Source organism: Amblyomma maculatum, chromosome 3 (genome assembly GCF_055883805.1).
Source record: "Amblyomma maculatum isolate TAMU_Amacu chromosome 3, ASM5588380v1, whole genome shotgun sequence".
Taxonomy (NCBI): domain Eukaryota; kingdom Metazoa; phylum Arthropoda; class Arachnida; order Ixodida; family Ixodidae; genus Amblyomma; species Amblyomma maculatum.
The window spans coordinates 150502068-150528398 of record NC_139346.1 but is presented as its reverse complement, the minus strand read 5'-3'; the positions used below and the strand labels follow the sequence as shown (position 1 = coordinate 150528398).

Below are 26331 nucleotides of genomic sequence, written 5' to 3'. Positions count from 1 at the left end.
AAGATGCGCAAACCTTCAAAAAAAAAAAAAAAAAAAAAAAAACTAATTACACCTTTACAGAACCAGAACTGGAGAAATGCGAAGGTTGCTGCTGTTCCGACATCAGACGCGGCATTTTTTTTATTTGTAAATGTTTCTACATTTTAATACTTTTTAATGTTATATAATTTTTATTTTTAACATTTCATTTGTTTTTTTTTTTTTTTGCATATTTAGCACTTTGATTACTTTATTTCTCTTAACGCCTTCCTGCGTCCTGGCGCTAGGCAATGAGACCTATGGGCAGCTTCGCAGGAAGTCGGCGTAGAATAGTGTTTTGCGCACTCAGCTGGGACACGGAAAGATCGTGCTTTTCTATTCCTGACAAGGACATGATTTTTTCCTTTAGTGTCAGTTTATGAGGAGCCAATCTGGAGACACGCTTTGGTGGTCTCTTCTGATGACAGGCTGTGATAAAGCCTCTTATGAGACAAGAACTGCTTACACATTAATATCACTGTAATTTTGGAACGACGTTCAAGATAGCTAGCAGAGAACAGGATCTACGAGACCTTCATGCTTAGCATGCTTTTATTGACAAATTGTGACACGTGAATCGCGTTAGGAATTAATTGGCACTTGCCAAATGCAACTCTCAATGTGTATGCGCAACATTTACTCTCACTTCCTGAACACTGCAGTCATTTACTGAAACAATCATTCTCAGGTGTGGCCCCACCATGATGGTACAGTGGTTAGGGCTCTCGACTACTGCGCTCAAGAATGTGGGATCGAATCCTGGCCGCGGCGGTCACTTTTCGATGGAGGCGAAAAGCAAGGCGCCCGTGCGCAATGCGATGTCAGTGCGCGTTAAAGAATCCCAGGCGTTGAAATTTTCGGGGGCTTCCATTACGGCGTCTCTCATAGCATGAGTTGCCTTTGGACGTTACGCCTCTGAAACCAAACCAAACCAAAGGGCGCTCGACTACTGTGCCAATGTGGGATCGAATCCCGGACGCGGCGGCCACTTTTCTATGGAGACGAAAAGCAGAGCGCCCGTGCGCAATGCAGTGTCAGTGGACACTAAAGAATCCCAGGCGTTGAAATTTCCGAAGGCTTCCACTACGGCGTCTCTCATAGCATGCGTTGCCTTTGGACGTTAAACTTCTGAAACCAAACCAAACCAAACCATTGTTAAGTGCAGCTCTACTTCGCTGTTCATCACTAGCTGCGTGTTGAAAGAAACATTGCGCGTTTATCCCACATGAATTACTGAGCACTCATTGTTTGGCCTGCTTCTCCTATTGTGAACTCATTCAAAGGCTCACTACCAAGTTCATTAAAGCAAGGCTGACGACCCGCCACTCTATGCCGAAATATCGTTTGAGCTAGTGCCAGTAGAGAACTCAATTTTATTGATCGAGTTCAGTAAGGCCTGTCAGTGTTCTTTCTTTCTTTCTTTCCTTCCTTCTTTCTTTCTTTCTTTCTTTCTTTCTTTCTTTCTTTCTTTCTTTCTTTCTTTCTTTCTTTCTTTCTTTCTTTCTTTCTTTCTTTCTTTCTTTCTTTCTTTCTTTTTGCCATTGATTTTGCGCACACAGTAGTGCATTGTATTCTACGGTAGAACGAATGACGCAGTTGAAACATAGACGTTATTTTGGCACCTTCAAACTGTTTTTGCCTTTCAGCGCAATATGTGTTCAAGTTTACCAGCATATTGCATGTCTGCCGCTTGGAGCAATATTATACAGAGTCGCAGTACTCACAGCAACCACATGAATCCTCATGGCTTCTGCTGAATGCCAGATTCAATGGGATACAACAAACCTTTGCTGCAAGTGCTGTGAAACAGGGTTCGTGTTTACCGATAAGAATACATTTAACCAAGTAAAAATTGGATATTGGTCACCGGAAACGAGTCATCAAACTTAGCATGAACAAGGGGTAATGAGATGAAGTAATATCAACATTCACGACAATACAATTTTTGCAGAGTTATATGCATATTTTAATGGATGATCTTGCTTTTCAATGCCCTAATTTATGAATTTATGCTTGTATAAGGCACATATAAAAATTTGATAATATTTATGAAAAATTGCAATGCCTAATCACTCGTTCAAACACAGGCGCGGACACACAGTCAACTCTAAATATAAGCACGAACGTTCTGACATCACAAAAAATTTGAGATACTGTTATAGTTCTCTTCCTTAAATAAGGGCATCACTTTAAACCCCTTTCGCCGAGAGGTTTTCTTTATGAGGTCTTATTTTGCTCTTTGATCAAACACAATACTAAATAAAAAGCTTGGAACATGTCACTGTCTTACATAGAAAATACTTTAGTCCATTTCTTAGCGAAGTACTATGCAAAGATGAAACAATGCTCTGCAAGATGCGAAGAGCCGAACAATATGCTCTTCATTCTGGCTCGCATTTTCCGAGCTACACCCTAGTAAGAACCGGGCGAGATCGAGGACCGCAGTGTGGTACCCTAGGCCTCTGTACAGTGATGTGAGCTTTCTGCGATGTGGTCATACAGGCAAAGGTGTCTCCCAGCTTGTGAGGACAAATAAATGCTGCTGGAAGCAAGGGCACCGCGCATCTCGGGGCGTTTCTTTGCAGAGGGTGGCGTAGTCCTTTTTGGGATTGTGTTGGGTGGTGATCACAGCGGCACATGAACTACACGCACACTATTTAGCACAAGCGTCGTCTGTCGCGGTTGCTGTACCAGCAGTCGCCCGGGTATCGGCGCCCATGGTCAGTCACAGGCACTTCCTTGGACAATGATTGTGAGAGAAGAGTAGTTTCTGGTTCTGCAGGGACTACCCACCGGCAGCAAGCCTTGAGACGTTTACAGACCGCACTGGTTCACAGAGAGGTCCATCACATAAGTCGCGTTTGAAGGAAAATAACCACATATGTCGCGTTTGAAGGAAAAATAACGGAGTGTCATCTCACTATACACATTGTACCGCTGCGCTGCTTTTTGTGGTTGCACTGCTGCAAAGGGTAGAACGTTCGGCGGATGGAAACCCTGTATTTTTATACGTCACTTTGATGTCATTGTTTATTCTGGCCTGGAATAAACTGCTGTTTTTTGTACCTTCTCGTCTATGTATTTCTGGTCTCATAGACCTAAACTCGCAAACGACGCCCAGAAGAAAGTGTCACAAACTTCGACGCTCACACAAGGAGTTCTTCGCAGTTCGCTACCGTCAGTAACACCAGTCTTTTTAAGCAGAGTCGCTGCACACAGACACACAGGACGTGTATGGTCCGAGACATCATAAATGCTCTATGTGGACTAGGAATATCGACGTTCGCTTCCTTAGCGACAGGTTAGCAGCGGGAAATTACGCTGTCTTCAATTTTTATCTCCGGCTTCTCAATGCTCCCGTTGGCGTCCGCTTTAGGCTCCCGCTTTTGTGAACCTCTGCCTCCAGAGAGCATCCCAAAGAGCATCTTGTCTAATGCGGCGGTCGGTGCTTCACATGCGAGGAACGACAAGAAGGCCAGCTCGAAGCTCCAGATAAGCACCGAGTTGAACAGTGACACCTGGAAAAGAAATTTCACCACCATCACTGTTTGTTTTTCACGCGTACAGTATGAAACGTTTTTCATATTTGTTCAAATATGAAACTTGATTGTCATTTTCTGTGACCGCAGATTGTACAAATTAAAATAAGCAAGAAATTAGCCGAACATGCGCCTACGGATGAGATGGCGCTAGAGTAAAAGCGACAGGAAAAAACAAGCTTCAAATTTGCAAAACCACGTGCGCTACGGTTTGACATTTGATTAGTACTTGTAGTGTCTCCGGTACTTTATACATTTAGTTCAAGGTGTCTAAATTATACAGTGCTTCTTTTTAACCAGTAGTTAGACCACCCCACCAAGTAAAGCTGGGCATTGGAGTATGCTCTTCTTAGTCATACTCCCTCTGACTGTCGATGAAAGAAATATAGAGGAAAGTGGCATCGTTGGGTTAATTGTAAGCACGCACACGCACGCTACTACTGTTTACGTCTTTAGGCCCCTCATTTGCCAATTTCTCGTCACCTCAAAGTCATAATATTTTAAATGCGGCAGTAGCCGCAGGAAGCCGGTTAAACTACGAACGCCCATTACATTTAACAGCTAACTAGCAACAATGATAATACTTACCGTATTAAATTTCGACCAGAATAAGCGCTCCCTAGATGAGTGCAGCAGCAGCTCAATGAATGGAAGGTGTATCAGGTAGGCGCCATATGAAAGCTTGCTCAGGGGCACGAACGCTGTCCAGGAGAGGAACCTGTTGACAGGGCCTGCAAAATTGTGGTGGGGATGCTGAATGCGCTCTCGGAAGGAGGGAAAGGCTTGAAAAAGGTACAGAGCTAAAAAAAAGTATATTTTGTTTTCAATCATGAAGGACATCCAGTCAATGTGATGTATTTTCAGCCTCTCCTTTTTGCTAAAACGTAAAATGAAAGCAATTTACAGCACCTATGTGAGCATGCGAAGGAGTGCCAGTATTGAGCCCATTGAAGCGGCACTGAATCAGTTATGCCGCGGAATATGAAGCAATATGGGCAAGGGCATTTTGTGGGCAAGTAGCCTGAGTTGATGGCTCGTGGAAACATGACGTGCACAAGCACCGAAATTATGTTTTGAATATGCTAACTACAGGCGCGAAGCTCCTTTTGCTTGATATGAAATGGGTGAAAGTTTGTGCACGGCATCTATTCTGTTCAATTGCTCGCTTGAGGTTGTTTGCGCTGCTCAATATTAAACCTTCGAGTCTTTGGAAGGGGAAATATAAACCGCGGCAACGTTTCGAATGCCCGTCAAGGATCGTCCTTCGATGAAGAGCACAGTAACGTGTGGTCGGATAACGTCTAAGCCTGCAGTATTGCTCTGCCAAAATTCAGATTTTCAGCACATGATTGATGGAGGGTAAGAAAGTAGCCATTAGTTACAGCTGTTATCGTTATTTAACGAATGGGTGTTCATAAGTTTGATGCTGTCGAATGGTGAAAATTGATTTCATTTACGATTGAGTTGTCAGCAGCAGAATACAGGACGTCGCGAACAGAGACCCATTGTCGTAAAAGAAAAAAATAATTTCCACTCTACTGCAAACGGGATGGTGAAAAATAGTGAAGAGAAACATACTCTGTTGTTCTGCGACTAGAGTATATCGAATGACAGTTTGCGGTTTGAACTTCGTTAGAATGCGAAATTGCTTTTTCATATGGCATACTGAGCATTACGGCCTCTCCTTTTTCGTCACCACCAGAATTCCAGCCGTAGAAAAGAAGCACCAGCCTCCACCACCCGTGCCTGGTTCGCTTATTGGAGAGGTGCAAGCGCCAAAAAGCGATAGCTGCAATCTCACGCTTGCTACTTCGTATGAGTGGTTCGCGCCTCGATAAAGAGGATCGTGACGGCGCGGTCCACATGCGTTTCTTTTCCCAACATTTTTTATGTAGAAGAATTCCGCACACTCCCCAAGGAACGCGACATCTGGTAAAAACTGCGAACGCGTTATGATGACTATAGGAGCCTCACCGCCTCGACCAGTGGAACAGGCCAGCGTGATCCAAACGAGGAAGATCGACCAGAGGATACGGTCGAAGAATGCCGCGAGCAGCACGACTCCATGCGAAGTCGGATCTGGGCTTCTGTACCAAGCAAGCTTCATGAAGGTGCAGAACAGGCCGCAGCCAGCTGCGACAGTCCAGCCTGCGAAAAGGGCGACCTGCACGAACAAAGCGCGAATAATTGGAGCATGTTTCCTTTTGAGCCCTGTTATGAGCTTTTAAGAAATAGGTATATGAGCAACGTTTACTTGCTGCTCTCCTTTATTTTCCTGTTCACTGTTCTAACGTGATGTCATTATAAAGGCCTGTTTCTACAGAAAATTCTGTGCTAACGTTGCCGTTGTGCGCGAAAAATCACGGGCAGGATTCTGGCAGCTGATAGTTCGCAAGTGATATGGCTGGGAATTCATTCTTTAGCGGGTTGTGGGACCTAACGTGACCACGTGCAACAATGTTGGGAGGAGTTGCCAAGTCAGGTTTTTAGGATAGAGGGCGGATATAGATAAACTTTCCCGGACACTTGGATCCCGAGTTAGGCCCACTTGACCACTCAAGCGCAGCTGTATCACTTTGTTGTATAAAGCGGGACTTTATATCTAATCAGGTTGTCTTTCAAACAAAGTAGTAGCTTACGACTGTACTAGAATATGTGTGAGATATTAGTGCGCCAATTAAGGAGTTCATGTTTAAGAGGGGAGCAAGGTGTATGCACCCGAACAAGGATTGACAAGGGGAATCTCAGATTGCAGCCTTTAACGCTGATATGCCATATCCTTAAAAGCAGAGCTTAGTGCCCCTATAGTTTTCCCCTTATAAATAAAGGAAAACGCCAATCATTCTGCTTGATTTAATAAACGCTGACTTTCGAGTTGGCCTTTCCTTATAGATGCTCGACCACTTATAGATCATCGCCCTTATTTTTTTCATGTTCAAATTCACTACCTCTACACACTGTCCTTCCCTATCGTTTTGCTCTGCAGAGCTTGCCTCTTCCATCATATTTTCTAAAAAAAAACGGCCGGCTTAGTACCTTGTAGCATGCCACCTTTTGCAGTGCCCAAGCATCAACAACATAGTCTAGGTAACTCTGTTTCATCTCATCAGACTCCACACATCCCACCCTCCTCCCCTTACTCGGTCTTCCTTCTCAGATAGAAAGCCCTATTTGAACCCACATAAAATAAGGAATGCTTTGCACATGATGGAATTTCACTTTGTGGAAACGTTGACTAGTGAACTCAGGCTTTCTATCAAATCTTGGTATAAACTGCGTCAGTTATACACGAAATACAATCATGTCTTTTCGGGACTGCCTCGTTGACGAGGCCTATCTACCGACTGTCTTTAGTATGTTTTGCTGTTAGACATAGTACCGTGTGGGAGAACTTTAAATATTTGGAAATGAGGTTAGCTTTAACGTTAGTCGTTCAGAAAACCTGCCTGCCTAAAGAGAACTAGTTTTTGTTCGGTATGAAAGAAGCACAATATGTGGCGTGTTCTCATCATTTTACGAAAACTCACTCCATGCTGCGTCCCAAACCGTCGAGTCAATGAGTCTGGCGATTTGCAGAGTCAGTCACATTTTGCCTTGCTCGCTAAATACTTGTGCTTTGATCTCCCTTATGTTTATCAATCGCTAATACGCTTACCTTGCTCATTGGCCGCTTCCTAAAATCGTCCATAAGAAGGAATGCAATGCAGCCGCTGAAGTAGCACACGGCATGGTAGTAAGGCCTCATGTAGTACTCGTTCACCGTTCGCTCCATTTCCCTGTAACAAAACCAAAAACCTTAGTTATACATGTGGTAACAAATTATGGGAAAAGCTTAAGCTCCATCTGTAATTGTATAAAGCGATATCGTTGGCTACCCGTCTACATATAAAGGCCCGATTTAACAAAGTCTTATAAACGCACCTGCGTTTTAACCGTTTTTTTAGTCTATGCCAGGCTTCAGTAGGTGGTTTAAGCCCGTATCTCGAATGTTCTTCGTAAGCTTTCAACTCTACACTGCTAAATGTTCCTGTGAATATGTTCTTCGACGGCAGCAGAGCACGTTTGTTGGTATCGCCGACGCCGACTTCAGATCCTTGCAGGCGCAGCTCAGCTCAGTGGCGCCTTAACCAGCTGTTCTGTTGTTTATGTGTAAATACCACGTGACCCTATAGAGCTTCACTTTAATGCTATGCATAGCGCTGGCATCACATCGTCATCCTTCTTAGCATGATCTTTTTTAGCTATCTCTTGTGTAGCTCTGAAATTCAGATATTATCACTAATAGAATGACCGCTGCATTGCTTTAGGGCATTGTCGGCGGAAATATTTTTACATCCTAGTATTTTAATCTCGAAGACCATTTGCGTGGAGATTAACATGCTGAAGTCATTGCTACTGTAGAACTCACTTCACATTTCCTCTGCAGGCAGCAGTGCCTGCCTCTGCAGACAGCGGTACGCAGATTGCGCATGTCCACCGTCGTTCGCCCTGCTCTGTTTACCAACATCTCTGGTAAAGCTCCAACTTCGTGCAGCAGAAGTGCGACGTCACATCACGCTTTCTTTGCGGAGGCCCACGTGTCATTGGTCCGTCGTGGTGATCCACCTTAAGCATCTTGTTTCTGCCAGTAACACTTTCATAAGTGTCTCACTTTTTATCCCCCCTCCCTGTCGCGGTGGCTCTATAATTACGAAGCTCGAGTGCTGAACTCAAGGACGCGGGTTCGTTCCCCGGCAGAGGAGGCCACTTTTCGATGTAAGCGAAGAACAAGTCGCCTGTGTACTGTGCGATTTCAGTGCAGGTTAAAGTACCCGATGTGATAAAAATTTTCGAAACCCTCCACCATGTCGTTCCCCATAGCCAGAGTCGCTTTGAGGCGCTAAAGGGACACTGCAGCACTTATAGCAAAAGTTGGGCTTTCAGCAGAAACCCACAGTTTTTCATGCTGCGAACTTGAATATCGGATTGAAATTAGGCAGAAGAAAGCAGAAATAGCCTTTTTTTTTTCAGCACAAATACGCAACCCGCGTGACGGGGTTCACCGCGTGTCGCGCCACCGCCTGGGATTGGCCAAGACGTCGCGTGACGACCTTTTGAGGACCGAGGAAGCTGCCGATGCGGCTCCTTCACTGCGCTTTGTGCTGATAGAAGCTCTCTGCGGCTTTGTGAATGTCATTATGGCATGCCATTTCCACACGAGTTACCATCGGGATTTTCACCGCATGTATCCATACCAGATGCGTCCACAAACGATGAAGCACTTCCGTTGTGGGGAGCATATTTTTGGCATGAAAACTTGCTTTGGTTAGAGTAAGAAATTTTGAAAAGTAGTGTGTGTCATTATTAGCAGAAAATACACGGCCCTCAGTGAAATCTGGGCGCGTACGTTCCTGAAAAGGAAGGTCAGCGAACTACATTGCCTTAGCCGACTGCTTCCATCTCAGGCCTCCCGCCCCGCCCCAAAGGTCATTGTTGGGAAAAATGGATCCAAGGCTTGGCGCACCAAATCTTGCTTTGAGTGCCATGGGGAAATGAAGAATTTTATAGAAAGGGTGAAGCAGTACAGAGCTGATACCAGACAAATGAGCAATAAGCGAAACTGGGTTGCCGAGCTCTGCAATGCATACGAGGCATTGATGGGGTCATTGTGTGAGTAATAGGACATTTAGCAGATGTAGAGAATTGTTCCCTTTTATCATACTCTCACAATACACGTTCAGAGAATGGACGGCTGACGTATGTCGAAAGCCAAGCTGCAGCTCCTCCGCACCCATACCTTCATAAGAAAATCATGTTCCGAAATTTGTTTTCTTACAAAAGCATCGTCGTTTTCATTTCTAACTTAATGTGCATCCCCAAACAAGACAGGACTATGAAAAATGACAAGGCAGCAACGGGTACAAAATCACAAGGCCATATATGAACAACTTCGATGATTGCTTGCTTGGAAGCATCGAAGGAAACCTCCCTTAGTGCGCTCCTTATGTGAATGCGCCTGTACTTAGCAGAGGTGTACACTCCTTATCTTATAATAATGCTCCCGGAAAGGTTTCACGAACATATCAGGCACGTGCTGTCCTGGAAAGGATTTCGCAAAGCCTTCACAACCTATACTTCGTCTCAAAGATATATGCAACACTGCGAACAGCCAAGGAGTCCTTGCAATTGTGCTCCTAAGTGCATCTCGCCTCTGCACACTATGGTATAGAAGTGTTCTACTGTCACCCCCGCCAATTTAGGGGGCGAGAGGCGCGTAGGAGCACAATTGCCTATTGTAGTGCTCGTGAACCTGATTGGACCGTTGTGCCTCTGCCTTTCGCAGTGCTGCAAACATCTTGTGAGACGAAGTATAGCTGCGACACAACAGTAGGCTCTTCTTAATCATCCGCTAGTTCGCAAAAAGCATCAGCGCGTGCTGCTGATCAGTTGTCAATGTTTAGCATAGAAGCCGCTGCGCGGAGCGTTTGCGCAAAAAAAGAAAACGAGACACGCGGATACAACCATGAGCCAATGCTGTCTGCCCGTCCCATCGCGAGATTGCACTCCATGAACGGATGAGCTACATGTATACGCTAAAACTCAAGCGAACGCGAACGTGATGCCCATATAGCTCACATGTAGCTCAGTCTTAATGAGAGCAAACATGATGCATCGTGTGGACCAGCGATGCTTTGGCTTTCGCAATTCTTCATTGTAAATTCCACAGCGCTCTCGGAATTTTTTTCCCTGTGCCATTAACATCTGTATTGCTGAGTTCTCTGCTTTCGGGCAAAATGAATACAAAGACGATATTTGTAGCTGCAAGCGCCACAGGCGCAGAAAAATTAGGTTACAAATCACTTGTGCTCATCACGTAGTACACAGAGGGTTTCACTCAGAACTCACTGCAATATGGGACCGGGAAATATCATGAACGGAGGTAGATCCGAGGCATCCACAACCCATGTTCCGACGGCGCAACCCAACAGCGACAGCAGAAGAAACGCCACCACGGCCATCATTTTGTGACTGAAAAAAAATTAAATAAATAAATCTGCCATTTTAGAAACCTCGCGACAGTTGATAAAAAAGGGTTTCAAATTCGTAACCTCATCAGATAAAAAACAACTATTTAAACAGTAGATCCACAGAAACCAGTTATTAAAGAGTTGCATATAATTTTGCTACAATTAGGCGGCTATCGTGTTCTCCTCTCGAGCTATATTCAATGCTAACTTTTAAAAAACTTCCTATTTACTCACTCTCAGATTTTCACGGGCTACATATGAATTCAAGAATTTGCACACATTTATATGAAAGAAACAGCTTCGCTTCAGAAATGCGTTCGGGCTTAAAATCAAGGTTGGGAACCAGCTATGAAAAACATTTCCCCTTTCTCATTAGCTGTAATCGACAAAAAATGTGTCAAGATGCATAAAAATATTGTACACTTCTTAAGCGCGAAATACTATTCGAGATTTTTTATGAGAAACCCCCTTTTTTGGATACATGTGGGAATAATAAATAAAAATAGAAATTATAATGTAGCTTGGAGTTGTACCCTTTTTCGTACATTTGCTTGAGGGTAATTGTACAGGTTGTGTCATGCGGCTGTTCTAATTCCATCAACCTTAAGTATGTAGAGTATAAGGAAAATTCGCATGGTCACACCTAAAGATTCTTGTGTGCCAGGGATACCACAAGGTCCCCAAACGTAGGCGACCGACCAGCAAACCCGATAACTGAGGAGTTTTTTATGACAATGTTACTACACTTTTTGAAATCCCCCTTTCGTGTCTCTGTGATGAAGGTTGTTTCAGGCTACTTACCTTTTAAATACCAGTAGTACTAGAAGGGATACAGTGAAAAGCTGGAAATCCGTAGACAGATACCATAAGTGGGGCAGCACATCCTGTTATGGAAGGAAAACATAGTCGTCATGTTGTGGGGTTGCGTTCCAAGAAGAAATTTTAAAGTTGCTGAAAATTTCTTTCAATGATTAGAAATGGACTGAATGTCCGCATATTACAACCGGGCGTGGGCAGAGCAACTTAATTTTTGTACTTGATAAAGTGATTCTTCTGCAGGAGTCCCATTGTGATTACGTTTTGCTATCGGATCTAATGATAAGGTTTGGCACGGTTTCGTTGGGGAAAAAAGGAAGACAGCCCGCGCCTGCACCATTGCATGAATATTGTTTGTTTAGATTTGCTTATCCTTATCACTTGACATATCCATTAGAAAATTCTATCAATTACCGGCGCATGACCGTGCCTTAGCTAACTTCGAAAGCCCTCAATAGTCAAAACACAATTTTCAAAAATGTGGAGACATTTAAGCTCCGCCCTTAAAGGTATGACGCGGTACAGACGATGACAACCACACACACAAAGGCCTGGTTTATTCAAGCAGCATGGATGTATACCTGCGTATAGCTTATGTGTAGCAGGCATAACTCCTCATCTAAGAGCAATGGAAGGTTGTCCACCTTCCCACCTCAAGTGAGCATCCCTGTAGTTGGCAGCTCCTCCACACTTTCTGATATCATGCTGCCTTGTTAAGTCGCACAAACCATTGCAGAATTCGTGCTTGCGCCATGCCTGCGTTTCTTTCGCTCAGAACGGAAACGCTGACGCCAACGCCGAATTTTTTGGGTAACAGAATCATTAACGCTATCTCGTTAAATAAATGAAATCCTAATAATATCGTAATTGGTCGTGAGTGCTTCTTATTCGCGTTTTTTATGACAAAATCAGGCGGCTCGAATGGCCGACTGAGGAATCGCAAAGGCGTCGAAAAGACGGAGAGCGGAAATATCAGATATACAGAAACGAAACATTCATTTTCGCTCTTGGAGGCTTTCTTCCCTTTCATGTTGTGTTGTTTCGTAGCGCGGTTCCTTAATTACAGTACCTTATGCAGATATTCGCCACCGGTCCAAATGCATAAAAGTTCCAGATAAAACGTCTTCAATTTCCGCATAAGCAGGTTGTGACTCGAATCATTTTAAATCTCCGCCGCTAACTTTGTATGAATACGAGCCTAATTGTTTGTCAATTATATGTTAACAGTTACTGCTTTTGTATGGTTTGCGTTTCTCTGAACTGCTATCCCTCACCTCTCTCTGCCAAAGGCCTGCTGGATGCAATAAAAAAACAAACATCAAAGTGTCTGCCCACAGGCTTCTCTTCTGAGTGACACCTGTTGCGGAACACTTTCAGTACCAGTTAGGCGCAAATATCTGTATGAGGCGCGTCTTATGGTTGTAAAGACACTGAGTTGTGATCAGCCAATAGCTAATGTAAGTGACCGTAGGTACTTTACATATCCTACAGCAGGTATTAAAATGATATCCTTGTGCGCCAGACGCTTTCGACAGAATGAACTCATCTTGCCCTTGGCAGTTTTGCTTTACGGAGCATCGCCTAAGCGTTTAAGAAAACCGTTTTTTGTCTTAAGCAGAAGTTGACACCATGCATAAATAAGCTTTAGGAAGAAGGATGTGTGGTAAGCTCACCCGTGGCGTAATGTGGTAAAAATTTCTTATCATGACAAGGAGGTGCCACCAGTGGTAATCAATTTCCTGGTACATTTTCTGGAAGAAGGACTTGGTGTCCGGTCCAGAGACAAATCGTGGCAGCAGGTACATACACATGATGATGAAGAAGAGCGGGATGCAAGTTCTGCAAAGAGATCAATGTCACTGTTACTGCCTAAAGGACTAAGAATTGTTTGCGGTTTTCTTGGGTAGAGTGACATATTTTAGATTGCCTCTGTTTCTGCCCTCTGAATTCATATGCCTTGAATTTTATATCTAACCTTTGAAAATTTTAATTTAGACGTGCTGGGCTTTCTGTAAAATCAATAGAAATTTCGTGTGAAACATCGCAGTTTAATGCGTGACATTGCTCTTGTAAGCTTGGGAACTCGAGCGTTCGACGTTACGGCAAAAAAAAAAAAAAAAAAAAAAGCTGCGAACCACACCTTACAATTTCTGCTTCGTTTCAAGAAAAAATGCGCGTCCACACATGATAGAAGACCTTGTTGCTGCGCTCCAATCGGCGCATTTCCTGGTATAGGTAGGTGTGGTAGAGAACGAACGCAAGAACGAAACACACAGTTGATGAAACTTTCTTGCACGTGATTTCTCTTTTATGTTTACCCCGGGTAATGCTAAGCTCACAACAAGATGTGCTGGACGGCATGTGGTGCGGTGGCTATGATCTCGCGCCATGTGTTTGGGCTGCGGAAACTGAGGCACCAGAGCATGAGTAGAATACCTTTCTATTTCGCATTTACATCCACGAGCTTCCTACAAGTGCACGCAGGATGTAAAATAACCGCATTTAGTGCTCTGTTTTCTAACTGGAAGCTTGGCAAGAAAATGCGATAAATTTATTTTGTTGCTCAAGTCTTAATGCGATGCGCCTGCGCACTAACGTCTCTCTGCTTGTCATACTGAATATCAAAACGTTCTTACCTGATGAACCGCCTAAGCACTCCTATAATGAAGACAATGGGGCCGGTTCTCTTTTGTCTGCTCACAGTAAGGGTGAGGAAAAAGCCGCTGGAAAACAAGGTGAACACTTCTGTCAGTTATGTGCAGGCGACGCACAAGCTGGCTACTTATCACTCTAGCAGCCACCCGGAAGTAAAATCGCTAGTACAGAAATAAATAACGAATCGAGAATTATGTATTGTGTATTTTGTATAGTCGTATCACATCACTGAACAGCCCCTTCACCTCCACCACCCCTCTCCCCTTTTTCTTATAGAAAGGATAGCAAAATCCCTTGTTTCAATGTGTGAAAAGGTGAACATATTGTTGAACAACGAAAGGAACATATCAGACTTCTATTTTTTGTTACCTCAAATATATTAATCTCTAAATGTGCTTCTTTTTCCCACGCACCTATGAGTAAAAAAAAAGGCCCAAGAAATATCCATGGTCGACGTTTTTTAGTGTTCTTACATGCACTAGGTTATGTGAAATTGTATGTATACGATTACTTGGGTCTTTTTTGTTCAAGCTGTTTTACCACTAATTTCGTTTTCCTTTTCTTGCTCTAGGTTTTGCTACTGTGGCCGGGCTCTGAGAGGAGGAAGACATTTCAGTTATGTATAACGTAACCTACCTGAGGAAGAAGAACGTTCCAACGCTGCTGAATCCTGCCGTTATAATCATGAATGACCACTCGTGAGAAGTAATCAGCAAATTCAACAGACGTGCTGGAATAGTAAGAAAGCTATTAGGAATCTTCTCGCGCCATATGAACTGGGGTGTCGATTTGAAGACACCAATCATGTGATTAAATAAAACTGATGTTTGATAGGATCTTTTAGATAGATGTAATGATTCGATTAACAAGACGAGCAGGTTTCTTACTGTATTAGCATCGTAAGGAGGCATGACCTCTGTTCTATGTCTAGGGGAAAGGCAACGTTTTATAGGCAATGGGGTGAGCTTCGAGCTTACAACGTAAGGAAGCTGAGCATCACATAAAACAACTGGCCCAGCTATTCACGATAAAAGTTTGAAAGGAGGCTAGGGAGCGCTCTCAACAATAGAGGTCCCTGGTAAGAGATCGAAATAATAACATGAAAAACACAGACAAAATGTTCTAACTTTTCTTCTGGCAGCAACAACTAATTCGAATTCGCTCTTCGTTTCCTCCAGTCTATCATGAGACCAAGAGACTACTCCAACCCCAGAAGAAGAGTAGTCGACAAAGAAACTCGATTGTAAGAATGGAGCAGGAAGAAAGTGCACAAGAGGTTTTTCTATGCTTTCCATATCTACCCTGTGCCAGAAGACGCTTGGCTTCGTTGTACAGTGTAGTTTTGAGACGTAGTTTCAGCCTGACGAAAGAGTAACAAGTTACAATGAAACGTTGCGGACGAGGCGGCAACATTTATTCATCATAAGCTCTACTTTCCATATTTAGTTTTATGACAGTTAAGCTTCAAGATGTATTGATTGGTACCGAACACAACTGCAGCCTCCTACGTAAATATGCGCGCAAATTAGACGAGCAGGACAGTGATAGAAACTGCGGAAAAAAGGTTTTCCACTCTCAGTGGCACATATTTTTCTCAAAATTTAACAGGACATCAATTTGTGACCTTGTAATCAATTTGAAGTCGGGTTCCCCCTGGCCCTCCCGAGATGCTTGCTCTATACTGCATTCTAAGAGGAAAGACAACATTCCCATTCTGCGATGCTATCAAGAATGCATTAGGTCAGCTCGCCAAATGATGTGTGCGTTTTTGTCCTTCTTTAGAGAAGTCGTAACCATCTGGTCGCTTTCGTCATGATGGCTTCCTCACACGGCAAGAAGACCGTAATGAGTGGATGGCCGATATGTTGAAGTTAAAGGCGTGGAATGGAAGTATGACGATATCCACCTGTGCCTTGATAGAAGCAGCATCAGATATCACGCACTGAAGTAGCGCAATATTATAAAATGTGAAAATTTTTAAAGAAACAAAGCAATCCTCGATTTGAACGTAAGATTATATATACAGCTTTCAAGGCTTAGTTTGCTTCATGTGGTCTACGCAAAAAAAGGTTGGTGATTCAACGATTACACGGACACTTTCACAAATTGAAAACGATGAAGAGGAGCTATCGATAACAGATTACTTATGCATATGAGACGTTTTTAGATGCGTAACTTACACAAAGCAATGGCACTCGTTAACTGAATAACATAGAAGCTGCGGTCCTACGCGCTCCGTTTTTTTTTTACGTTTTCTTTTGAAAAGCAGGCAGCTATAGGTTGCTAATCAATAGACCCGGCCTTCTAAGCGCGCACAGAAAGCAAGGTGGTAAATGCGTAGCAACCAACGTGATCTACTCACACCAACTGTCCGACATAGTCTGTCCGCAGTGGCACAATACAATGTGGACAATGCACCAGAATCTCATGCCGTGCAGGAACTGAAGGGCGTACTGTTCAGCGTTAGCCTTGTCAGCCGCTCTGAGCAGCATACTGGTGTTGGATATCATGGAGAACCCATTGCCGAGTTTGTGAAGCATACCTGGATGGGAAGGGAATGACAATAGCACATAAGAAACTGCTGTCGACTTGATAAAGCCTGGAAAGTGGTTTGCATAAGACAAATAGTTTTGTCCAAAAAAGCACCTTTAGCCGCCTCAGCCTGTAGGGCTTGATTGAAATACATATTGAATATATTTAGAATAATAACTGAAAACGCGCATATGGACGATTTATTTCAACGCTATTTTTCTGAATATTGAATCCTAGTCTTAGTGATGAGTTGGGCACATTTTCATGAAAGCTCCAGAATTCAAAATATTACTATTACACAAATTAAATAATTATGTCAACAGTTGTGGCTATGGGAAGGATGCCGGCAGGAATACTGAAATAATTTTATAGCGGAAAGTTACTGATAAATCAGGGATTTCGAGGAATACACCGCAGCCTTCGAAATCACGATACAAATGTAGACAAAATGCCAAAATCGTACGCTTACTGTGTTCTTTAATCCATTTTGGCTTGCTTTTCGTCGAGTAGTCCAACCACGTGCTCGCTGCAATGATGGCGATCAGGACGCCTAGGAATATGCTGTAAGTAAAAGCACTGGAATTGTTAAGAAAGCAGAGCCATTGTATTTGCAGCACACAATTTTGGGAAAACCAATTTCAACTCAGTCCTTTGCAGCCGAATGGTCAGAAGTTTGAATTACTCCTTGTTACTATTCTATGCTCTAAACACGATTGCAATACATCAATAATTATAAACATTTATTATGTGGAGCTCCCAGATGCACTAAGATACAACCTTCTGCACTATCTCTCTTCTGCAGAGCAGGGATCTCTGGAACCGGAAGGCATCCGAGCATCATGCTTCAGGCTCTTTCGTATCCGACTACACTAAGAGAGACTGGTGGTGCTTTCACTGGCCAAACAAGCAAGTTATCTGCATCAGGATATATGAAATCTTTCTGATGTTCACGCCAGGTAGAACCGGGTTGGTCACCAAACAGGTCCGCGGCCCATACAAGTCAAACTTCGAAACAATGTTCATACCACTGTGCAGAAAACCTGCCTGGCTGATTTCTGACTTAGTTGTCAATGCAGGTATTTTCAAAATTAACTAACAACTTATTTGTGTCAGCAAGAAGTGATGTAACAAAGTTTCGCTAAAAATCAGGGCTACATTTTCAAGGTGTAGAGGCATGAGAATAACAAAGGAACTTGCTTGACAGGGAACAAACGAAAACAGAGCAGGACGGGATTAGGTTCGCTTATAATAATTGCACTCGAAGTGTATTGAAAGAGCGGGCGTAGAATGGGTGCGAAAAGGCTTCCTTCATATGCAGTTACCTTTCGTTTCTGGGAAACAAGCGTGAGTGAGAAGTACTTACACAATGCCCAATTGTGCCTTAGTCCATGGCTCCATTTCAGCCGTCACGCAGTTGGACACTTCAATGCGCACAAGTGGGGGCTTCACTGTAAAATAAATAAACAAAACGTTATGCGAACCCATTAGGCCATAAAAATACCTGTGCGCCTTCGGCAGTAAATAAGTTTACCCTTCTTGCATCGACCATTCTCTGCGAACCGCTGCGGCTATAGGGAGGGCGCCAAGTTATTTTTGACAACCTCTTCAGGACTGACGGATAAGCAGCCACTCGCGCCTGAGCGAGAAACGATATATTTCTTACTGGTAGCGAGTCACCACTTCCAGCTTGAGTTCATAAGCACGAGAGCAGACGAGTGCATTGTAAGATGGGGGTTGGAGCTCAGAATAGCGAGGTGTAGAGTTATGGAGTCCTGCCTAGCTAGAATAGCTTTGTGGATAGTAACGGCATCTCGATTTCATCCATTGTGTCATTCAGGCATATCACGAGAAAAGAGGGCCACAGAAATGGTAGAAGCGTCCGAGATTCCACATGATAGTAACGAATCCATTAAAGCACACTATGACTGAGATTTTAGCAAAGAGCTGGAATTTGGTAACATGGCAAAAAAGGTTTTCGATCTGCAAATGGATGGCTTATTTGATGTCCCCTAGAAAAAGATCATTGCCGCCTAAAAAATGTCGCTTTGCGACATCTGACATGAACCAAACAGTCATCAATCACTGACAACTAGTCACTAATTATTGACGTATATAAAGAGTATATATAGACGTATGACCGTAAAAGTGAATTATCAATAGTGATAGATAATAAATAGTAGCGTATAATGCCAATACGATAGACTTATTAACAGTAATCGCGTTTGGGTTTCAACAGTGTCACTGATTACAATTCCTAATCATTGCAACCTAAAAATGCAAATTAATGGTATTCAACATAAATTAACATTAGTTCCCTTAACCAGCACTAATAACATCACTTGTATTTATGAAAACAGCAACACTCCATAGAAACTCTTTCGCTTTAACCGCACGCATGTTCTTTAAGCGCCACTGGCAATCTTCTATTAACAGCTTCTTAGAGTTTATAATTAAGCATAAAACCAGCTTCTTGGTCGTTTTTTCCTGCCTTGAGTTGTCAGTGTGGTTAACGCCGGCGCCCATTCCTTTTGGCTGTTTTAACGCTTTTCCTTCTTGTGTGATATGCTTGTTCTTTCTTGTTCTTGTGTGTTCTTCTTGTTCTTCTTGTCGTATCTTTCTTCAGATACTTGGTGTTCATCGGCATTAGCCCCATTTGCGCCTTTTATCACGATAACAATGTCATCGTTTCATCTAACTACTCACGTCTTCCGTGGTCGCGTGACAACTCTTCGGTTTCAGCCCTTCATGTCACCTAAGTGCCCGTTTCACTCCGAAATACGAGTCAGTTAAAAGTTGTGCGCGCCTTTTTCTTCGTGTCCGTGCATGTTGCTTATGCAGCCTCCATGTGCAGCGGCGTTGAACGACGAAAAGCTAATCTATCGCAGTGACAAAGACTACAGGAAGCAGGTCACTGTTTGTTTCTTAGCTATTGTATCTCTAATTTAGTGCAGTATGCGCGGGACTTAAATTTACTTAAAATTTTGTCGATACATGCGGACGAAGAGAAAGGTAAGTCTTAAGATTAGCGTCTTCAATTGAAGACCCTGTGAGTACCCTCATTTCTGGATTTCATCTTGGGATGAGCAGCGCAATCAAGGTATGCAGTAGAATGAGAAATTTCCATGCCGCTTTTAAATCACCGTGTTATATAAATTCAGGTATACTCAGTTCGGATAAGAATTTGTTCGGAATGCAAGCGCTCCTGATTTTAGTTGCTCGAATATTTACTTGAGGCGAAAAGGTTAACGGCAGCTCATCAAACAGCGAATATTTGAGTACTACTATTCAACTTTGAGACATCTAGAGAAATTTACCCGCCGCCATTTGCAGCCATCGATATGACTTTTTATTTGATTCTTGATTAAAAGTGGAATTCCTAGCAACAATTTCAAACTAGCTCGCAGAGACAAATCCTCCGGAAGGCTAATGAACACTAGTGTTCAGATCTAATCTTATACTTCGAAAAGGTAAATGCTGGTTTTGTCTTCACACCCATGAAGCAAGAGAGGGCAAGAGTTTTTGTTTTCAAGAACTTGAAGCCTATTTTGACTGTCGAAGGCGCCCAAGTGCTACGTTGTAGCGGCGCTGTTACACATGACGCTTGTCGGTGAAGATGTTCAGTTCGGCAAAGAAGCATATTTTTATCGCTCTCAGGGCCCTTCTATCAACAAGAGCTATACAGTGATAATTACATGGAATTATCTCGGTAACGGGAAGCGCCGCAGATTAAAGAGCCACCGCTTGATGGCCGCCCTTCAGCTCCGGCTACTTCCCGGTGGGCTACAAGGTGTTGGCAAGAATTGTATATCCGTAAAAGTTCCTGGGCCAACTGTAACCGAGGGTAACCAAAAGTTATAACAATTTCAGCCTACTTGTATTAACTAATGCTTGCAAGTCTTGTTCATTGCAGTCCTCAACGAAGCAGATTGCCAAGCGAAGAGCGGGAATCTCCTCTACGGAGAAGTAATTCTTGAAGTATTTGAACTGAAACGAGAAGGGAATATCCAAAGTAAGAAACGTTATGTGGAGACAACATTGTTTGTTTTGTAAATATTACAAAGTTTAACGACAGCAGTAAAGTATTAACGAGTCAGATGTGAGTTCAGCAAATAATAATAAAAAAAAACTTTGTAGAAATGAGCACACGTTCAGGGCACAATCCCTCGACGGCACACGTTGGGCTTATAGACAGATGACCTACTACTATTCTTTATCTTGACTAGGAACTCTGCACCTAATTGTCAGAAAGCATTGAAATGTCCTTGTTGTAAGCATAGTGCATTCAGGAAGGCTGCCTGCTGATTTACAGCTAAATTTATGATAATAAACAAATGTCTCACATGAAATACGTCAGCGTGCTTACCTTCGGGTGCAAGACGCTAGAAACGGAGTCTATTCTTTTCTCGATAGCACTGGCGTTCTTGAAGTAGACCAGCAGGTTGCAGTATTGGCCATGTGTTAAAACTTCACCGAAGCTGTCCAGCGCTACAGTTTCAATGCACTCATCGAATGCACCCAGGTCCACACGAGAACCCTGAAGGAGACCCGTAGGTATCTTTCCAGATGAGTCGAAAACTGTCATATATAGAAAAGGGTGGAAGTAGGGCAGTTGAAAAAAAAGAAAAAAAAAACTATCTACACAAAGAAGAACAACTTGGGTGCATATGGTGTTATTACCTTCACATTTGATCATCAACAAACATGTCTGAGCAACAGAAGTTGCGAATAAAAATGCCTTTCAGTGTCGGCTCTGAATAGGACTACCATGAAGTTGTGTACACGTAAAACATCATAGCTTTAGGGTAACGCATGGACCCCACGCCCGAGGGGCCATACGAACAACGGTGACCACTTACGACGGTCACGTGACCATGATATGAATTGCGCGAAGGACGGGGTCTGCACATCAAAAGATTTACTCATCTGAAGCTCAAAAAACGTCATCGAGCTGTGCACGTAATAGCACTCACCAGATCCGCGGCATCATTCCGTATAAAAAGGTACAGATGATGCCACAAGACCAAAGTTGCAGGCCTGAAAACACAGGGCAGTCGTAATTGCTCGTGCAACTGACACACCCTTGTTTACCGAACTATGTATGCAAGGGTGAGAGCAGCTGCTTCTCCTTTCGGGACATGATTGAATTTCTTATGTGCACGTGGAGAAAACATATTAGGCTTGGCTTTATCTCTTGAATATGCCAAGAATATCTAACTTGCACTAAGGTGTGTAATGTGCGGTGCTATCTCTGGCGCTCGCTTTGCATTTCACATCGTCGTTTTTTTTTTTTACCCCTGTTTTTCAGCTCTGGTCATGTTCCTAGTGCATAGGTGTCGCATAAAACAAAAAATAAAAAAAAAACTCCCTTTTCTTTTTTCGTCTCAAATATACGATAGACCAGGGCTCTGATAACAGGACCTTGCAAAGAGCATCCTCTAGTTACCATTACCTCGTTAACTTAGCTTGGTGGAGTTTCATTCTCAGTAGCTGCGAAAAAAAAAAAAGAAAAAAAGAAAAGCGGATCTCATGGATGCTTGACACATGGTACAGACGTCAGCGATGCGTCGCAGAGTCTACGAAACCAAACGTAGAGGATATCTGTCGCTTACGAGGCACTTTATTATGAAACGAATAAAAATAAATTTGAAGCAAAGTTAAAGCTACGTAAGTATGCGACGTAAAGACGACGTCATGGGCTGCTGAAATCGATACTGCCGTGCAAGCCTTTACGATCGTAAGACGTGGAGCTGTGTCAAAAGCTGCGTGCCTCAGAAGAAGGTGGCTTTGGACGTCTCGTTCGTGAGTTGCATTCGAAAGCACTCTCAGATTCGAAGAAATTGGCAAAGTGCCCCTCCCGGCTGATCTTGGACACCCTCCTATGCAGACACAACCCGTCGAGAACTACATGTTACAGTAAAAATACGAAAACTTACCTTTGGAGTGCTTTGTTCAAGAGGATTTATAAAATTTTTTTAAATTTATAAAACTCACAAAGCTCGTTGTTTGCCACACGACATTTTAACAAAAGGTGTCAATGGAGTATGCATACAGGCCAGGTGTCTCGAAAATATTACACACTAGGCTTTCACACAATCCCGCTGGCACCAGGAATTTCAAGTTTTGCTTTGGAAACACAGTGCCTGCTGTGTATTGAGTACTTTTGAACCCCTACCTGTCGCCTCTTTACTGCCGTTAGCTCTTTCGCACCGGTTGGCAACTCACTATACGTTACTGACAAGCACGAAAATTCGCACACTTTCCCTACAAACATAAAGGCGGTGTTCCCCTTTATTTTTATCTTTGAGTCGGCGCCCCTTGAACGGTAAGCACGTGCAAGACAGCTGAGGGATCAAAGTTCTCGAAATGTGCCGTGAGGGGTGCGTTACATTTTTCACTCCCTTTTTGTTTGTCCCTGTGCAGTTTGCGGATGCTGGCCAGGAGAAGTTAAAAGTTTAGCCAGAGTGGCACGCGCATGGCAGAGATTTGATAGGTCTGATATAAACAAACTATGCCAGGAGCTCAATGTGTTCGCTTGCTACAGCCTACAGAGGTAGGCGCATCTCAGTCCCACTCCTGATGCTGTTCATTACCATGGTGATACCAGCAATCCGCTGAAATATGTGCAGAAAGCGCTATAACTAAGGCACAAATTTATTTGAAAGCTATGTTTAGTGATCGCTTTGACAGCATGGTCTTTTTTTAAAGCAAAACAACAAAACATCCGTTCTGTAGTGCAGTACAATCCAATTTTTGGAGGATGCACTTTGAACTCTACCGAATACATTCAAATCTAGGAGAGAGTTCCTTAAAAAGTTTGCAAAATATTGCTGTACTTAAATGATGCAAAACACTAGGCGTATAATATCACGTTGGCTTAATACGAGGCGGAGGCGATCTATGTTTGCTGGTGTTGCTACAGGTCTTTGATGGCCCGCAAAATTTATGAATGTGGGCCAACGAGTTACATTTTATCATAATATATACTTCACGCGGCAGAGACAGCTCTCTCCGTTACCATCTCTGGTTAAAAAAACTTGCGCGAGTCTTGGGATGTTTGCTTCATGTGCTACTCAAACTTCGTAAACAGTCATGAATGCCTGCAATATATAACTTTGCCGTAGATGGACACCTCTTTCAGGTCCTGAATGCTGTGTTCCTGCCTATCGAGCACCTTGGGGTTATGTTCTGTTCAAATTGTAGTCTCTGCTCCACAGCGTAGATAATTTATTCCTCTTATTCGGGTCAAAGGTTGAAGGTTCAAAGAACGCCTGAGCAAGCAATGGAACTTTCTCCCATCCTGTAGTATTCATTGTTCATTGGCAAAGAAATTAGAAGAGTTATTATCTATGCACTTCAATGCCCTATACTTCTTTGACAGCAATAATTTCTCGTGGTTTATATTCCTAAATAAATAAATAAATAAATAAATAAATAAATAAATAAATAAATAAATAAATAAATAAATAAATAAATAAATAAATAAATAAATAAATAAATAAATAAATAAATAAATAAATAAATAAATAAATAAATAAATAAATAAATAAATAAATAAATAAATAAATAAATAAACAGAAGTACTGTCAGTATATCTTTTAAATCTGCTTTGTTTTATTTTGCTTACTTCCAGAGTGACTACACCTGTATTCATTTGCAACATATTTACGGTTGTGGCGGCAACGACGTGCGTAGGGCCATTTACTGCGGGTACACATAGGCGCTTCCACGTTAACACCGGTGTGTGCACAAGACTCGTTGGGAGACATGTTTAGAAAGGACAAGGTTATTCAAGAGATGTACGGATCAACACAAATATTTGCGAAAACATTTTGGTGTTTGTTAAGCTTTCATGGGCAAAGAAAACGTAATCGAAGGCTAAAAAAAGCTTTTTTTTTTTAAAGCTGTGGCATAGCAGTGATCGAAGCAATAAATACTAAGTATACTTTTCCGCAAATGAATAGTGCTATGTAGACCATGCACGTTTTTCTTTGTAGGCAGTTGTATTACTAGTTTTATATCTTTGTGCAATTAGCTTTTCCAGTTTTACCTTCCGTGACATTGCAAGTACAGAAGGGTGAAACTTGCAAGGCATTGAAAAAGAATGTTAAAGCTAATCAAACCAAAACAATAAATATTTGAAGCTTCGGAGACAGCAAGATATACCGTCATGACACTTGCGTTCCTTTTGGCTTCAGTTGACTTGTTGATTCAAGAGAAGCTTCCTTCATTTAACCTAGATTATTGATTTTGCGACGCTCTTTGTGTGGTCCGGGAAAACACTTCCATGTGCTCTTTCTGTCGAAAAAGAGTTGTTGCTTTTCACAACAATTTAAAGCATGCATCTCCACTTTTTTTCCTTCTGCTTCTGTTCATTCTTAGGGTGAAGTTTTTATTGCTTCGAACGTTACACTGTTGGGCAAATAGGGATAGTATATAGAGAGGCAAGCGAGCACAGGTTGCTTACTGTATTTCTACTTCCTTATGTAACGCGTAATTCTAGCGCTATTTTTTGTTTAGGAGTGGGTTGCTTGTGTCCAGATAATCGCCCCATGGCCACAAAACATTGTTATAAGTGCGCCACCCAAAACTAATGCGAACTTCGGCCTATTCATTGATAAAATGAGTCTAAGCGGTTTTAATTATGCACCCGCATGACTAGCCCAGTATGTAGTATCTGAAGTTTTACGAAAGAAAGAAATAGAACAAATAATGAACGAACGAGTTGACTCATGAAAACGAGGGTAAACAATAAGTCTGTAAGCAGAGTGGCATGGCTTTTGATGCATTCTATGCAACATGACAAGACAATACTCTCCAGAAAGCTTCTGAATACCACAGGTCATCTCAACGTCGGCAGTATGCATCAAAGTCAGCACACCAATGGTTCAGTTCACTTCGTTCAGAGCCGGCGCTCTTAAAGACCCACAAAACGCATTGTAGCTTTCAATTTAGGTATATACTCACGTTTTAGGGCCCAAGGCTCGAGGTTCTGGACGGCCCTCATCATTCGAAGGAGGGCGGTGCTGCACTCTGGTCGCACTTCCGCTTCCAGGAGCTTCCTCCTCAGCGACTTTGGTATGTTCGCGAAGCCGCCGGCTAGTGCGTTTCGCAGCGCCAGTTCGAAGTCCACATCCTCCTCTTCTTGATTGTGTTCAGTAGCTGAGGTTGTGGACGCTGTCGTGTTGGCTTCGTCATCTTTGGTGGAGCCTGTTACGTACTCGGCTCGAGAGCACTGAGTGAAGAGCACTGTACACACTGTGAAAAGCACTAGACACACCTTCGACGGGCCACAACCTCGTCCCCCTGAGGGATGTAGTAGGAGCATGGTTGATTACACTCACACCGGAACAAAACGAAGTGAAAGAAGCAAATATCAGTTTTTCTCCGTCTCAAAAATTCCAAGAAAAGAGCTGAATCCCGTGAGTTACTGGCCCGTGCAGTCCGGTGGCAGAGCTTTCACTCGGAAAAAGAAACTGCTCCAGTCAAGCCAAGAATTTCGCAATAGCAACGAACTTTAAGCAAGGAAGAAGAATCCAGTGCAAGAGCATTCATTTGTGAACTTCGTTTCTATAAGTAAAAAGTTGTCTTTCGTCTAAAATTCACTGGCGAAAACGTCTTCTTTACACGAGCGTTCCGCGAGAAACGTTACAGGGCTCCAACGCCTTGACCAGAAGATGCAGGGGATGGAAGTTTCGTTCTGCAGTCACAGCAGTCGACGCGGAACCCCACAACTTAACGTTTCCACTGTTGGCCCGAAGCAGAGT

The 26331-nt window shown here is 42.9% G+C and overlaps 1 protein-coding gene across 1 annotated transcript; it reads right to left on the bottom strand.

Moving 5' to 3' along the window:
- Positions 1–681: 681 nt before the first annotated feature.
- On the bottom strand, positions 682–25899 carry LOC146196442 (nose resistant to fluoxetine protein 6-like). The gene is made up of 15 exons (XM_084596360.1): positions 25532–25899; positions 20931–21142; positions 20440–20551; positions 17931–18015; positions 17037–17128; positions 16398–16577; positions 14672–14765; positions 14017–14103; positions 13054–13219; positions 11366–11448; positions 10443–10565; positions 7213–7333; positions 5532–5721; positions 4146–4288; positions 682–3536 (listed from the first exon to the last, which is right to left on the bottom strand). Exons 1-15 carry the CDS (start codon positions 25890–25892, stop codon positions 3321–3323), a joined length of 2265 nt encoding a protein of 754 aa, XP_084452486.1. The 5' UTR covers positions 25893–25899; the 3' UTR covers positions 682–3320.
- Positions 25900–26331: the final 432 nt, after the last annotated feature.